This window comes from Nanorana parkeri, unplaced genomic scaffold (genome assembly GCF_000935625.1).
Source record: "Nanorana parkeri isolate BGI_ZX_2015 unplaced genomic scaffold, ASM93562v1 scaffold558, whole genome shotgun sequence".
In the NCBI taxonomy this organism is placed as follows: Eukaryota; Metazoa; Chordata; class Amphibia; order Anura; family Dicroglossidae; genus Nanorana; species Nanorana parkeri.
In genome coordinates, this window is record NW_017306826.1 from 978631 (window position 1) to 992918 (window position 14288).

Consider the following 14288-nt stretch of genomic DNA (forward strand, 5'->3'; position numbering starts at 1 on the left):
ACACAGTATAGATTTTTTTTTCCATTATTTTTTTAACTGCACACAGTGTTAGTACCTGGATGTGACCGGGTACTGCATCTTGCAGACCTTGTACAGCAATCCCGGAGTGTGAGAGGTAGAAACAGTACAAAGATAGAAACAGTTTATGTGCTAACAAGAAAAATGTTGATGGGTGTAGAAAGCAGAGTGACAAAGAAATGAGCTTATCACTGTGCTGCGTCTCTGCCATTGTCCATTTACTGGCTGGGACAGGTTGAATGATGCTGGATGTCAGACTGAGGACACCTAGAGGTGGAAAAAAAGTACTGAGGGGGGTAGCTCTGGATTTAAAATAAATATTGGCAAAAGCTGTTTTTTTGTTTTATCTTTTATTGCACTATTAATTTTGTTCTTTTATTGTCGTCTGGAGTTTTGAAACGGTATGGCTGTAGGATAACAATAGAAAATGGTAGCTTACTTTTTTATTCTCTGAATGGAAGTACGTATTGAGGTCAAGCTGGCAAAGAACAGAACCAGCTTATATGATGTAATTTCTACAGAATAAAATTTGCTCTTGAATACTGAACCACTTAGCATAATTTATCTCCCACAACCTTTTATGTTTCCTCTGACAAAAGTGAGCTGCTTTGAAACCACTGAGCTCTTAGCACGAGTTAACAGTACTCACAGTAGATATGTGTAGTTTTTCAGCTGATGTGAACACATATACACTTTTATTATTTAGGTTTTTGACTCCAGTCAACATTAAACTGAAGCTCTGAAAAGCATACAGGCAGCACAAGCTATCTGCTCTGGGTTCTTTTCATACAGGAATTGCTGTATTTTACTAGTCTATGACACTCCATATTGTCGGTATTCTGGTGATCTGGGAACCCCTTTTGTTTAGTGGTTAGTAATGCAGAATAGATATTCCCAAACACACCCACTGAAAACCTGGTATATCCGAGAGACAGTTGTAGTCCAGTTCTGTCAGCTACCAATCAGATTTAAACGTGCCTTGGAGGTTTGAATCTGACCAGTGAAAAAGCAAGCAGAGACAGCAAATTATACAGCACAGGCTTCAGGAAGCAGAAACACCCATTGCACATGTGAGGAGCTGTGTATAAATACACTGCCTGGCCAAAAAACAGTCACCACCTGGATTTAGCAAATAGGTAAGAGCCTTCCATTGAATAAGTGTTATGATCTGGGGTTGCTTCAGTTGGTCATGTCTAGGTTCAGCAACGTTATGTCCCAAAAAATGAGGTCAGCTGCCTTCCTGAATATACTGAATGGCCAGGTTTTTCAATCAATGGATTTTTTTCTTTCCAGATGGCACAGACATATTCCAAGATGACAATACAAAGATTCATCGGGTTCAAATTGTGAAAGAGTGGTTCAGGGAGCATGAGATATCATTTCCACACATGGATTGGCCACCGCAAAGTCCGGACCTTGACCCCATGAAGAATCTTTGGGATGTGCTGGAGAAGACTTTACGCAGTGGTCTGACTCTCCCATCATCAATACCAGATATTGCTGAAAAATTAATACAGCTCTGGATGGAAATAAATGCTGTGACATTGCATAAGCTTATTGAAATGATGCCACGGTGATTGCATGCTGTAATCAAAGCTAAATGTGGACCAACAAAATATTAGAGTGACTTTTTCTTTGGCCATGCAGTGTGTATGTATATGTACTGAGCTCTATTCATACAGTGGCTTTTAGAGAACTTAGATAAAGTAACGTAAATTGAGTTTCTGCTAAAGGTGTAGTGTTTGTTGGAGAACATCAGCATTTTAATAATCAGTTCCAGACCAAACCCGATCTGAATCTGAACTCCTCCGAACCCAGAAGGAGCTCCTTCCAAACATGCCATGCCACCAAATCAGCTGCAAGCAGGGAATTACTCACCTGCAGCTTGATATAAGCAAAGGGGAAGGATGCAGTGAAGGTCAATGACATCAGCACAAGCATCCCAGCCCTTTGATTACATGCATTCCCTGCCCGCAGCTGATTGGGCATGGCACTTTCTTGTTCGGAGGAGTTCAGGTTCAGACCATGTTTGGTTCGAACCTGGGCTCATCCCTATTCACTTGAATAGGGAACTGCTCTTTAAAATATTTATTATTTCTTTATTACAGTTATTTATATAGTGCCATCTATTTAGGCAGCACTTTACATATGATTCATTCACATCAGCCCCTGCCCTCCAGGAGCTTACAACCAGGTGCCCTGAGATTTTGAAAAATAAGAAATATACGATATCCTATAATTTCCCAAAACTGCTTCCACACAGTTAGATCAAGTCCAGAAATGTAATCCAAAATATAATTAACTAGTTCTCCTGAGTCTAAGGATACCTATCTTTTTATGTTACTTTATTATAAAAATACATTATTTTGCATAAATTGTTACGGAAACTTTAGCATTAAATTATGATGGGTTACACTGAAGTTTTTAATGATTAGTGAATGCAAAAATGCTAAATGACATGTCTTGTTTGATGTAATTCACAGATTTATGGGGGAAATTGTTATTGTTGCTTTGTTTTACAAACATCCTTAGTTGCTTAGTGATAGTGTGTTTTTTGCTGTCTACTATAAAGAATATCATAGCAATATATCACTAGATTTAAATACTTCTTGGTTGTCCCTTTACATACAGTAGGACAACTGTGAGCCTATCTAAAGGAATGTCTGAGTTACCTTCTTTGTTGCAGCTCTGTATGCAGAGAGTCCTGTGTCAGCAGACAACTTAATCAAAAACAAAAGGTTTCTTTTTCAGCAAGCTATTAGGTTAGCTGCCACCCCCCAAATAAGCATAGTTTTAACATGGGAGATCTGATCAATCATAAACAATCAGAACCTTGTTAGAGATTCCTTTCAGGTATACAGCGCCGAAACTTTATGCAGCGCTTTACATAGTTGCACATGCAAATCAGTCCCTGCCCTCAAGAAGCTTACAATCAAAGGTCCCTATCTCACATGCATACATAGAGGGCCAATTAAGACAGGAGCCAATTAACCTACCAGCATGTTTTTGGAGTGCGGGGGGAATCAGGAGTACCCGGAGGAAACACACACAAACACAGGGAGAACATGCAAACTCCTTGCAGATAGTGTCCTGAACAGGATTTGAACCGGGGACCCTTAGTACTACAAGGCAGAAGTGCTTGGCTGATCTCTAAAATGACAACCTATTAGATCTAGGTTTACCTGATGAACAATTACAATTCACCTGATGTCAGGCTATTTTGATAATAAAAGTAATGGAATCAGCTTGGAATAAAGTGGGATGTGATCAGTTCTTATTAATATGAAACAACAAAAGTATTCTCTAAAATATTTGTATATGCAGTTTTGTGCAGGGGGGCTCAATGTCAAGCTTTCTGCTTGTCCATGGTCAAATTATAAGATTTTGGTGTAAGGGAATCCATGATCTGACTCCAGTGCTATGTACAGTACTACATAAACTGATGATTTATAAGCCTCTCGCCTTACAGCTTAGATATTTCAATAACTTTCAACAGAAAGTTTTCTTAGAGAAACATGAAAGCTACCATTGCTGACTTCTCATTGTGCAAAAGCTGTCATGCTGACTCTTTAGCTTTGACAGTTTGGGGGCTATTAATAAACAATTGGCAGAACCATCTGCCCTGCCAAAATCTGTGAACATTTGTTCTGTGCGAATAACGAGTCAAAACCGAACGTTCTTATTATATTTTCTTTTCAGGTCAAATGTAATGTAATATTGCATTATGGCAACTAGATGGAGCTGAGGAGCATAGGAAAGAAGTATTTATTTCCTATGCTACTCAGACCCATCTATTGGATGCTGTATTACATTCAACCCAAAAAAATATAAATATATATACATTTATAAAATAAATATAAATAAAATAAAAAATACTGTGGAATCTACAGTCTTCCACCAAGGTAAAAGAGAAAAGCTATTTGCAAATAAAATGTCTAATAAATTCTTATGTTGCATTATACAACAACCTTTTATTTCACCTAAGCTATTGTATTTTGTTACACCTATCTGCACAAAAAGTTGATAAGATCTCCAGAAGAGATCACTCAGTATATCATTATTATATACACACAGCCAACTCATGTAAAGGGCTTTTGCACCACCTAGTGTCCAGCAACTGTGCATGACTAGACATACTGTATATTGTAGAAAAAGTACAGATTATTTTCACGCCTGTACAATTACGAGTTTGGGCAGAAGTTAAAGGAGAGAACAAGATGTAAGCAGGGTGAGTATTATGCTAAACCCCTCTCCCCAAAATATATGCTTTTCATATTAGTCTTGTATATGTTTAGCACACCAATATTATATATTAAAGAGGAAGAGCAGTGGAAAGTATAAGCAATTAACACTACTATCACAACTGCTTGCAAAGAGGGAGAAGCTAACATGCAGTAACCTATAGACATGAGCCTGTTATAAGGTACCTTGTATACAGTTTATCTTCGTGTATCTTGACAGATAGTGTACCTTTTAGTAAAACATACATCTTATATTATTATTATTTTTTAAGATGCACTTTCTGATGATTTATACAAGGTACCTTAAAAGTCCCATATAGGCTCATTTTATATGGGTTGTACAAGGGATGTTGCCATAGGCAATTGTTGGTCCTCAGACTGGTGTACATGGGGATCATAACTGAACAACTGCAGCATTCTCCTCACATTCATTGACACTTAGGGGTTGATTTACTAACCTTATAAACATGCCACGAACAAGTATACACCTCTGTAGTGTGTTCCCTCCCAGCATGATCTATTGGTGGAATTTAGACACCTTTGTAGTGTGTACACACCCAGCAGGTGTGTTGTGCAAAGCCCTGCATGAATTGCAAGGTGATGTTGTGTAAATTAGCTCTACATTGTGTTGCTTGCGTTGATGAATGCAGGAATGTAAATGCATGAGCTAACCATTTTTGTCTAAACTGTGAAGCAGCATTATATATGCATCATGTGCATGATTTTTCCATATATGGCATTAGTGGAAATATGCTTTTAGAGACTTTTTTGTTGATAAATACGTTTTGCTGTGTAAAAATCACACGCACCTGGTGCGTGCATGTGTTTAGGTTAGTAAATCACCCCCTTAGGATCAAAGAACGCATAAATGGTTTCACATATGGAAGTGTTTACAGAAGCTGCATGCACCACGCTGAAAACAAAGTTAACCCTAAATCCTAAGAGAAAAATATCTAACTGGTTGAATAAAAAATTACAACTTGTTAATTAGTTTAATTTAAGAGTACAGTGTCGTTATAATTCTTTGAATACAGGGCAAGCATGCCATTTACTAAAAGGCTGGATTTATTCTCATTGGGGTTAAGGTCTGGACTCTGTGGTGACCAATCCATGTGTGAAAATTATGTCTCATGCTCCCTGAACCACTCTTTCACAATTTGAATACGATGAATCGTCTTGGAATACGCCTGTGCCATCAGGGAAGAAAAGATCCATTGATGGAAAAACCTGGTCATTCAGTATATTCAAGAAGGCAGCTGACCTCATTTTTTGGGGAACATTGCTGAACCTAGACGTGACCAGCTGAAGCAACCCCAGATCATAACACTGCCTGAAATCCAGATGGTGACTTTTTTTTTGGCCAGGCAGTCTATTTAGGCTGGGTTCACACCTGGGTTTTCCTAATTTTTTTTCCCTTTTTTTCTCTATCTGTTTTTCTTTTTTTTTTAACTTTTAAACTTCCCGCCGGTTCCGCCCCCCTGCAATGCGGACGCTCGCAAGGGACGGAACCCGGAAGACGGATGGCGGCAGCGGCCGGATGGCGGCAGCGGCCGGAGGACACAGCGGTGATCGCGGACAAGGTAAGACCTACGCTGTATTCCCGAGTGTGACTCGGGGTTAGCGCTTTGGTACAGAAAATTTACCCCGAGCCACACTCGAGAATACCAATGGATACGCGCTGAAATCTGCCCCTACGCGCGAAAAAGAAGCTCAAGTACTTTTTCGCGCGTAGGGGGTTTTCAGCGCGAATACGCCCAGGTGGGAACCATGCCCATAGGGATTAATAGGATTTCACTTCTTGAGCGTTTTTCAGCTCTTCGATCAGCGCTGAAAAACGCCCAGGTGTGAACCCAGCCTTAACCAACAACACAGTGTATACAGCTACGTAAGTTGAAGTATTTAATTGTACAATATTAATTATACAGCCAAGCAAGTGTGGAGAACATAATATACAGCATCTATACAGCAGCATGGAGTATAATGTTCAGAACTGTATATACAACTGAATGGTGTGGCATATGCAACAGCCAAGCAATATGTATATTATAATATAGAGCACATTGTATACAACCAAGCATTGCGGAGACTATAATGTACAGGACAGTGCATACAGCAGCATGACATATATAATTGTTAAGTACAATTTATACAGGCAAGCAGTACACAGTATAAAAGTAAGGCTCAGTGCGTACAGTTAAGTGTGGGGTGCTATGACTTTAGGTAGATGTCTACAGCTGTCACATGACAGTACTGAGCATGCACTTTCTGCAACCCCATGTTAGTTTCTAACAGTCAATCTCTCCAGGGATATGATGCACAAATATCATCCTTGGACTCAACCAACGGAACAAGGAGTAACACTAGAGAGAGTTATGTACTATTATGATATATAATCATGTGTGTGTTTTGTCAGGGTACATGCATAACATCTGTCTTAAGTGCATTGTGTGTGGCTGGTGCTTGCGTTTAGTTTTGTGTCAGTACAGAGTTGTGTAACACTATTTTCCTTAAAGCAGGGGTTCTTAAAGCCAAACTCCACTCCAGCAGTTTAAGCTCCTGTGAGCCATCATATCCTGTACAGTACATAAGACGTGAGGATGCTGAGGGAAGCATCACTGGAGCGAAGCAGGAGACAAGCTGCAGAAATCGGTCTAGGAGCCAGCCAGGATCACGGGTCGGGTGAGTATATCTCTGTTATTTTAGCTCCCTAGGCAAAACTAGCACTTAACCCTTGCAGTGTGGGGGTAGCCCCACTGCAGTGGCTAAGATTTTATTAGCCCAGAGTTCTTCTTTAAAGAGAACATCAGGGAAAGATGGCATTTAGCTTCCGAAGCTGAAAGCTTTGTAAAAGGAATGAAACGAAAAGCATGCATTAAATGTGGTAAACACAGACAAATTCTTTCAGTTGTTACTATATAAAATAAGTGACACCATAATAATGGACAGCATCTGTAAATTTTTACTTCTTCATCCAGGGATAGACTTTACTTCAAGTATTTGATCAGTAAAACATGGTATCATGCCCCCCAGATAGCTCATGAATGTGTAAATGTGTCAATGATTCCCAGATTCTGTACAAAGAAGCATTATGTTCTTAATCAGTGTCTCTGGCTTTCATACATATGAAAAAAATTAAGCCAATGCGCCTTTCAAGGTACCTTTGATGTGTGTTCAGTTGAGCCTAAAGCAATAGATGAACTAGCACTTACAAAATGGCTTCCTTTAATCCTGGTAATCCCTTTGATGACATAGACCATCATTAGTCAGATGTAGAAATGCTTTAAGAATACCTACAAGTAATCTGTTGTAAGCACCTGAAGAGTGATCACCATAACCAAATCCACATGTATGAGAAAGAAAACAGACTCGTGTACAAAACAGTAACATCTCTGTTCATATAAACATTTACATAACTGTGTTTGTCTTCACTGGACATCATATAAATCATATACTCCAAAACATATTTATGGCAAACCCTATGTTGATGTGTAATAATCCTAAAATCGAGAAGTCTCACTCTTATTTGGCAACATTTCTAGATGTCACCTTGGTAAAGAACCCATTGGGAAATCACAAACCTTGGACCATGGGTACTGAACCCTGTATGAAGTCAGACTTCAATGAATGAAACGCTGAATTAATAAATTAAATCAATTACAACAGGAGGAGAATAGCCCGGTCATGTGCTCTGTCAAAGAACACGACGGCTGAGCTCTCCTCCAATCACCGCATTCTCCCTGCAGCATTAAGCAGAGAGATCCAAACTGAATCTCTCTGCTGAGTCCAGCTCGTACAGAGCAGAGAGAGATTAATGAACGCGTCCTCGCTCGACACTGGACTGCCAAAACAGCCCCACACTGATGGAATCACTGGTTAAAATCAGCTTTATACGGCTCATACCATACCACACAGTCCACAGTTTTACCCAAACCGGGCTTAGTCATAGAGAGAGGCGTAGAATCTCTATGGCTAAGCCTGGTTAGAGTGAAACGCGTCAAAGGGGTAACATAGGGACTATGCGATATGCCAGGAGACAAATACAGTTAATTTCAAGTAGTGAGTTTATCGGTGTGTTGGTTTTGGGGGGTTTAGGTAGTTAAGGCAAGAGAATAGAGAGGACTTCATAGGAAACTGAAGCCTCCTTACCTACATTTTAGGTAAGTGAGGGTGGAAGGGGTTCAGGGGGGAGGGTTTGTTGTGATCTAGCCATGTTTCCTGTTACACTCTAAACATGGGTGTAGCATGAAATGTGGTTAGAATGGTAACCTTAGCCTTTAATCAACAGTCTACCTAATTTTTAACCTAACTTTAAACCTGACCCTAACTTTTAAACCTCACCCTGATCCTGAACATAACTTGTATACCTAACCCTTGACCTGAACCTAATCTACTGTATTACTCTAGTCTTTCACCTAACCTAAATGAATGGGTGTGAAAGAGCATGGCTACAAGAATGTTTAACATTCTTATCAATATGACTGAAGCGTGATGTTTCAATATAGTCAATATATATATAAAAGTGATGCACCAATACCATTTCTCCAAGTACAAGTACTTACAGATACAAGTACTGATACATTTTTGTTTATTGTCATGTGACAGTTTTTCTAAAACAATACAGTGACCAATGATTTTAGGACAGTGGTGGAGCACCAGAGCCAGGTCACAGCTGCAACCTCTGCAACCCTGGTAGTTCTCGTGAAAATGCCAAGTATGGGCACTGGTATCTGAACTGGTATCTGGACATCCCTACTACAGGCAGATGTAGTCAGAGTCCCTATTACATTAAACATTTAACCAGTAAACATTCAGACAATAAGGAACATTGAGGGGAATGTATCTACATTGTAGCAGACAGAATCTGGAGCAGTTGTGCATGGCCACCAATCAGCTTCTATCTGTCATTTTCAAAGCTTAACTGAACAAACCGAAGATAGAAGCTGATTGGTTGCCACGGGCAACTGCTCCAGATTCTGTCTGCTACAGTTTTGAAATTCCCCCCAATGTACGTTTAACATACAAAGGCACAGATGTGTATCTTCTTACCTGACTGGCCGACCTGCATCAATTCAAATCCAGCTGGGTATTCTGGAAAGTGGAATATTGTATACACCAATTTAGTAGCAATATAACTGGACAGTGCAAAAGGCCACAAGGCAAGAATCACATAGAGCTCTTCTACAGCAACAAGGCAGTAACACTATACCAAATAAGGTCGAACGCAGTCATGAACCTTATACATGTTTGGAAAATTCCAAATGACACATAAAAATTGGCATTCAGAAGCAAAAATTAAACCCTTCTGCTTGAGCACATGGTGATGGGAATTCATAAAAATTGGAGCAGACAGAATTTGGAGCAGTTGCCCAACCAATCAGCTTCTACCTTTCATTTTCAAAGCAAAACTGAACAAAGTGAAAAGAGAAGCTGACTGGGCAACTGCTCCAGATTCGGTCTGTTACAGTTTGTATGAATTCCCCCCTTTGTGTTCAGTTGAGGCACCCACAGGCACATGTTAATCTTTTCTTCTGCAGATTCCCCTAGAAACAGAACTTATGTTGAAAATCTGTCGGGTAGATTCCTTAAGGTAAAGATGTCAGAGGTCTCTGCTGTGAATACAAGCACTTTGCATCTAATAACCAATATAACTGCATACATAAAGCACTTTGAGGAGGACATTATCCGGTACCCAAAGCTACATAAAGAAACAGAAACAAATGCAGAATAAAACAAATAGAAGAGCTTGGACCTTATACCAAAGGTCTGTTTTTCCTTTCATGCTCTTCCCCCATGCTAAAAACACATACAAAATGGGGAAAAAAAGTCTGTGGGGGGGGGGAAAGTTGTTTTTTGTAGTTACCGTACGCCGGCCAGCCACGATGTCTAATCATAGGTGACATCACAATCTTTTCCATCTAGATCGTGGGCATTGCTAAGTCCCAGAAGACAGTTACATAGTTACATAGTATTTGAGGTTGAAAAAAAGACACAGGTCAGATCCACTGCATCGATTATAATCAATTAAATTGATTAGTTGTTGCAGCACTAAAATTTGCTTGCTTGTTTTGGGTGTGCCAGAAATTAGTGCACACACATTTTCAACACTGATAATGTCTACTGGAGGTGTTATACACTTTTATACAATTTTATTTATCATACCTGGAAAGAAAGAGACACTTAATGACCCTAAGTCCCAATGTAACTTCTAAACCCAATGCTTAACCTCAACTTAACTATTAACATGAGCCCAATATTTAAAGCTGAACTCATAACATAATATTCCAGGCCTAATTCAGCCATTAACCTCCCAGGCGATATTCCCGAGTCTGGCTCGGGGTTAATTTTCAGTACCAAGAGCGGTAACCCCGAACCAGACTCGGGATTGCACAGAAAAGTGTAACTTACCTTGTCCCTGCAAGCCTGCGATGTCCTCTGCTGTACGCGGCCGGCCGATGCCGGCATCTGAGTTTTAGTTTAGTTTTTGGGCGTCACAGCGGGGGGCGGAGCCGGCGGGAAATTCAAAAGTGAAAACATGACATTTACACAGAATACACACAATACAATGTAATCTGCTATGATTACACTTATGTATCAAACTATTTCACTTCAATTTTGTCCCTAAAGCTTTGTCCAGTGCCCCGCCTGCACTTTTACTGTTCTTTCTGCCTGGAAACTTGTGAACGTCCATGGCATCCAAAAAGCGGTTTTAGACCAGGTAGAAAACAGCAATAGTAAATTAGAATCACTTGCAGAATTTAGCGATAGTGATTCGTTGGGAAATTCGTCATCAGACATTGAAAGCGACTTTATACCAAAGGTCTGTTTTTCCTTTCATGTTTTTCCTTTCATCAGACACTGAAAGCGACTTTCAGTGTCTGATGACGAATTTCCCAACGAATCGCTATCGCTCAATTCTGCAAGTGATTCTAATTTACTATCGCTGTTTTCTACCTGGTCTAAAACCGCTTTTGACCTAAAACAGCGACGATTCTGCGACCGAGCTCAGTGATGTGCGAACTTGGTACTCTATTGACTGTGGTACGGATCAGGCAGCGCCCCCAGAATTCCCATTTACTGAACCATTTTTTAAATTATTATATCATAATTTTTTATAATTATTTATTATATTATAATTTCTTATAATTATTTATAATTTATTATATTATCATTTTTTAATTTCGTGTTTCAAACTTTATCATACCTGGGATGTCTACTGGACTCTTGTTTGGACAGATTTAGGTGAGTTATTCCTAAGATTTACTAAGAATTACGGGCCTACAATATAAAACAACAAATTTCCATGAAAAACAATGTACCGCTTTGGGATGCTAAAATCCTGAATAATCATACCGCCAGGGAGGTTAATAATCATCAACAGAAGATAGCAAATTCTGTTTTCTTACCAGCCAAGCAAACAATTGCAGCAGCTTGGGAAAAAACGTAATTTATCTTGGAAGTTAAAAACCACATGATCAAGAACAAAACGAAATAGTATCCTCACAGATACTTATGCTAAGTGCGCCTCCGTGTGTTTCCTTTAAGTATGACTTGTTCATCCCTTTAAGAACATTACTAAAACTTTGGGGTCTATTCACAAAAGGGTGAAGAGTTTGGAGAAGGCAGGAGAAGGGAACAATCTGGGATAACATACAGTAGCTGAACTGGAAAGTGAGCTGAATTGGAGAATATTTCCAAATCAGCTATGTTGTCCTAGATTGTTCACTTCTCCGTCCTTCTCCAACCTCTTCACCCTTTTGTGAATAGACCGCTTTGTTTTCATAGAAACGCAGTATGAAAGGTATATCATCTATGTATAGTTTCTATTTAGGCAAAGAATTAGCAGCTCCACTTACTTTCCAGAATTTCAACCACTGCAGCTGGATCGACTTGCTTTTGAAAAACCTGCAAAAAAAGCACAAACAAATGATTAAAGATACAAGATGTCCAGTTAACAGATAGGAACCTATTTAAAATACAGAGAATGTGACATTCACCACATATTTGCAATGTGGGACTGGCAAATCATTTACCACATACTGTGTATAAAGCACACTTGCTGGAAACATTCACCTTCACATTTGCTAGCTTTCGCAACATTTGCAAATAGATGATTCACAGGGTTATTCACAAAAGGGTGAAGAGTTTGGAGAAGGCAGGAGAAGTGAACAATCTAGGACAACATAGCTGATTTGGAAACATTCTCCAATTCAGCTCACTTTCCAGTTCATCTATGTTGTCCTAGATTGTTCACTTCTCCTGCCTTCTCCAAACTCTTCATCCTTTTGTGAATAACCCTGCCAGTGTAAAATCATGTTTACTGTGGTATTTGCCCTATTTATTATCAGGCAAGTGTCAAATTCACTACACATTTGCTACACATTCACTGAAAACCTTCACTGTGCACATACACTTACATTAACTACATTTATAATATAGTAAAAGCAGTGAGTTGGACTGTGGCTGGAAAACAATTCTAGTTGTGCAAGGAATTCTGGACCTACCTAGAGTTCTATCTAGAGTTCCCTATGACATCATAACACCTTATTTGTTACGTCGTTCACTATATTAGATATTATACCAAATATGGTGTTAAAGCAGTGATAGCCTTGCCCAGAGTTCTCCAAGAGCTTGAACCATTTTACACACGGGACCGCCTCCCTTCTTCACATAGAGCATAACTGTGTGATAGAGTGCAGTATGTATCAGTTTGTCTGAGCTTCCTGTGGCCAAATTCCAGGTGATGTCTCCCTGTCTCAGCTGGATAAGGGGACTTTATAAGAATGTTTTGCGGGCAGGCAGGCAGGCCAAGTGACACATGCCATGATAACGTTACAACCTTATTACGTTAGACTCCTGAAGTAGGAAGCAATAAAAGACGCCAAGACAGGGTAGGAAAACTGGAGTTGCTCACCCATCCCATCTCCTCCTCACAGTTCTTATCAGTGGGAACTACCAAATAGAGGAGCTGTAGCCACCCTCCAGAAGGAAGGAAGGACATTGTCAGCACAAAGTCAGAGATGATTTGAGGATCTACAGCCGAGTGATACACAAATAAGATACATTATTGTTAATAGCTAAGATACCTGAATGCGTTTTTAAAATCAAACTCCTGAGTTTAGTATGTCAGTTATGTTTTAGTATGCATAACTGACCACTCTAAAATAAGTATATAATAAATCTTCACAAGCGCAATATACACTTCTTGGCAAGGTTCATGACTACAGTGCCAACCTACAAATGCAGACTTACCTTTTCAAACCTCATTTTTTCATGAAACAGTAGTGGAAACACAGCAGGAAGGCATCTTGTTTCTTTACACTGACCTAGAAGGCTTGTACTAAGGAAAATGTCATCTTTATCTGGCAAGAATACCCCGGGGCAAGTAACCTAAAAAAGAAACAAAATTCCATTAAATTATATTTCTATCCAATATTGAAGCAATATTATATTATTTAGATTATTAATTATAGCAACACTTACAGCATGAATCTGAAGTTCCACCACAACTTTCAGAGGCATGTTTCAGGAGGTTGACAGAAAGTAGCAGCTAGTAGTATTTTAACTGATGTCAGCAAAGATGTTACTTAGCCATTACAGGTCACGTCACCTTATCTCTGCAAAGGGAAATGCAAATTTTCCGTTATGAATTGTACTTTATTACAAGTATCAACATGTAATAATAACTCATAGGGGCACTTGGTTGTGAAAGTAGTACGCCTAACACATCACTTTAGGAAAAGCCAATACTGCCTACATACAAGAGCCATGTGTATTCTTACTTGAATCTTGGTGTGTTTTGTGTATTTCTTCCAGATCTGTGCTGTAATCCAGTGTGAAAACTACCTCTGTGCAGGAGTTTCCTGTAGTAAAGATCGGCCACTGCCAGTCTCTCTCCTTCAAATGTAAGCTGTGTATCTTGCTAGTTGGCCCCGCTGGCTGTCAAAATACCTGAACAATGCCTGCATCCAATCAGATTGTTCAGGTATTTTGACAGCCAGCGGGGCCGACTAGCAAGATACACAGCTTAGC

The 14288-nt window shown here is 39.5% G+C and overlaps 1 protein-coding gene across 1 annotated transcript in view; it reads right to left on the reverse strand.

Moving 5' to 3' along the window:
- SPATA6L (spermatogenesis associated 6 like) overlaps positions 1–13778 on the reverse strand; it is a 31148-nt gene extending 17370 nt beyond the window's left edge. Inside the window, exons 1-4 of the mRNA XM_018562045.1 lie at positions 13740–13778; positions 13509–13646; positions 12113–12161; positions 9306–9347 (exon numbers count right to left, since the gene is read on the reverse strand). Of these exons, the coding sequence (XP_018417547.1) occupies positions 9306–9347; positions 12113–12161; positions 13509–13646; positions 13740–13778 (268 nt within the window). The remainder of the gene's footprint in view (positions 1–9305; positions 9348–12112; positions 12162–13508; positions 13647–13739) is intronic.
- Positions 13779–14288: the final 510 nt, after the last annotated feature.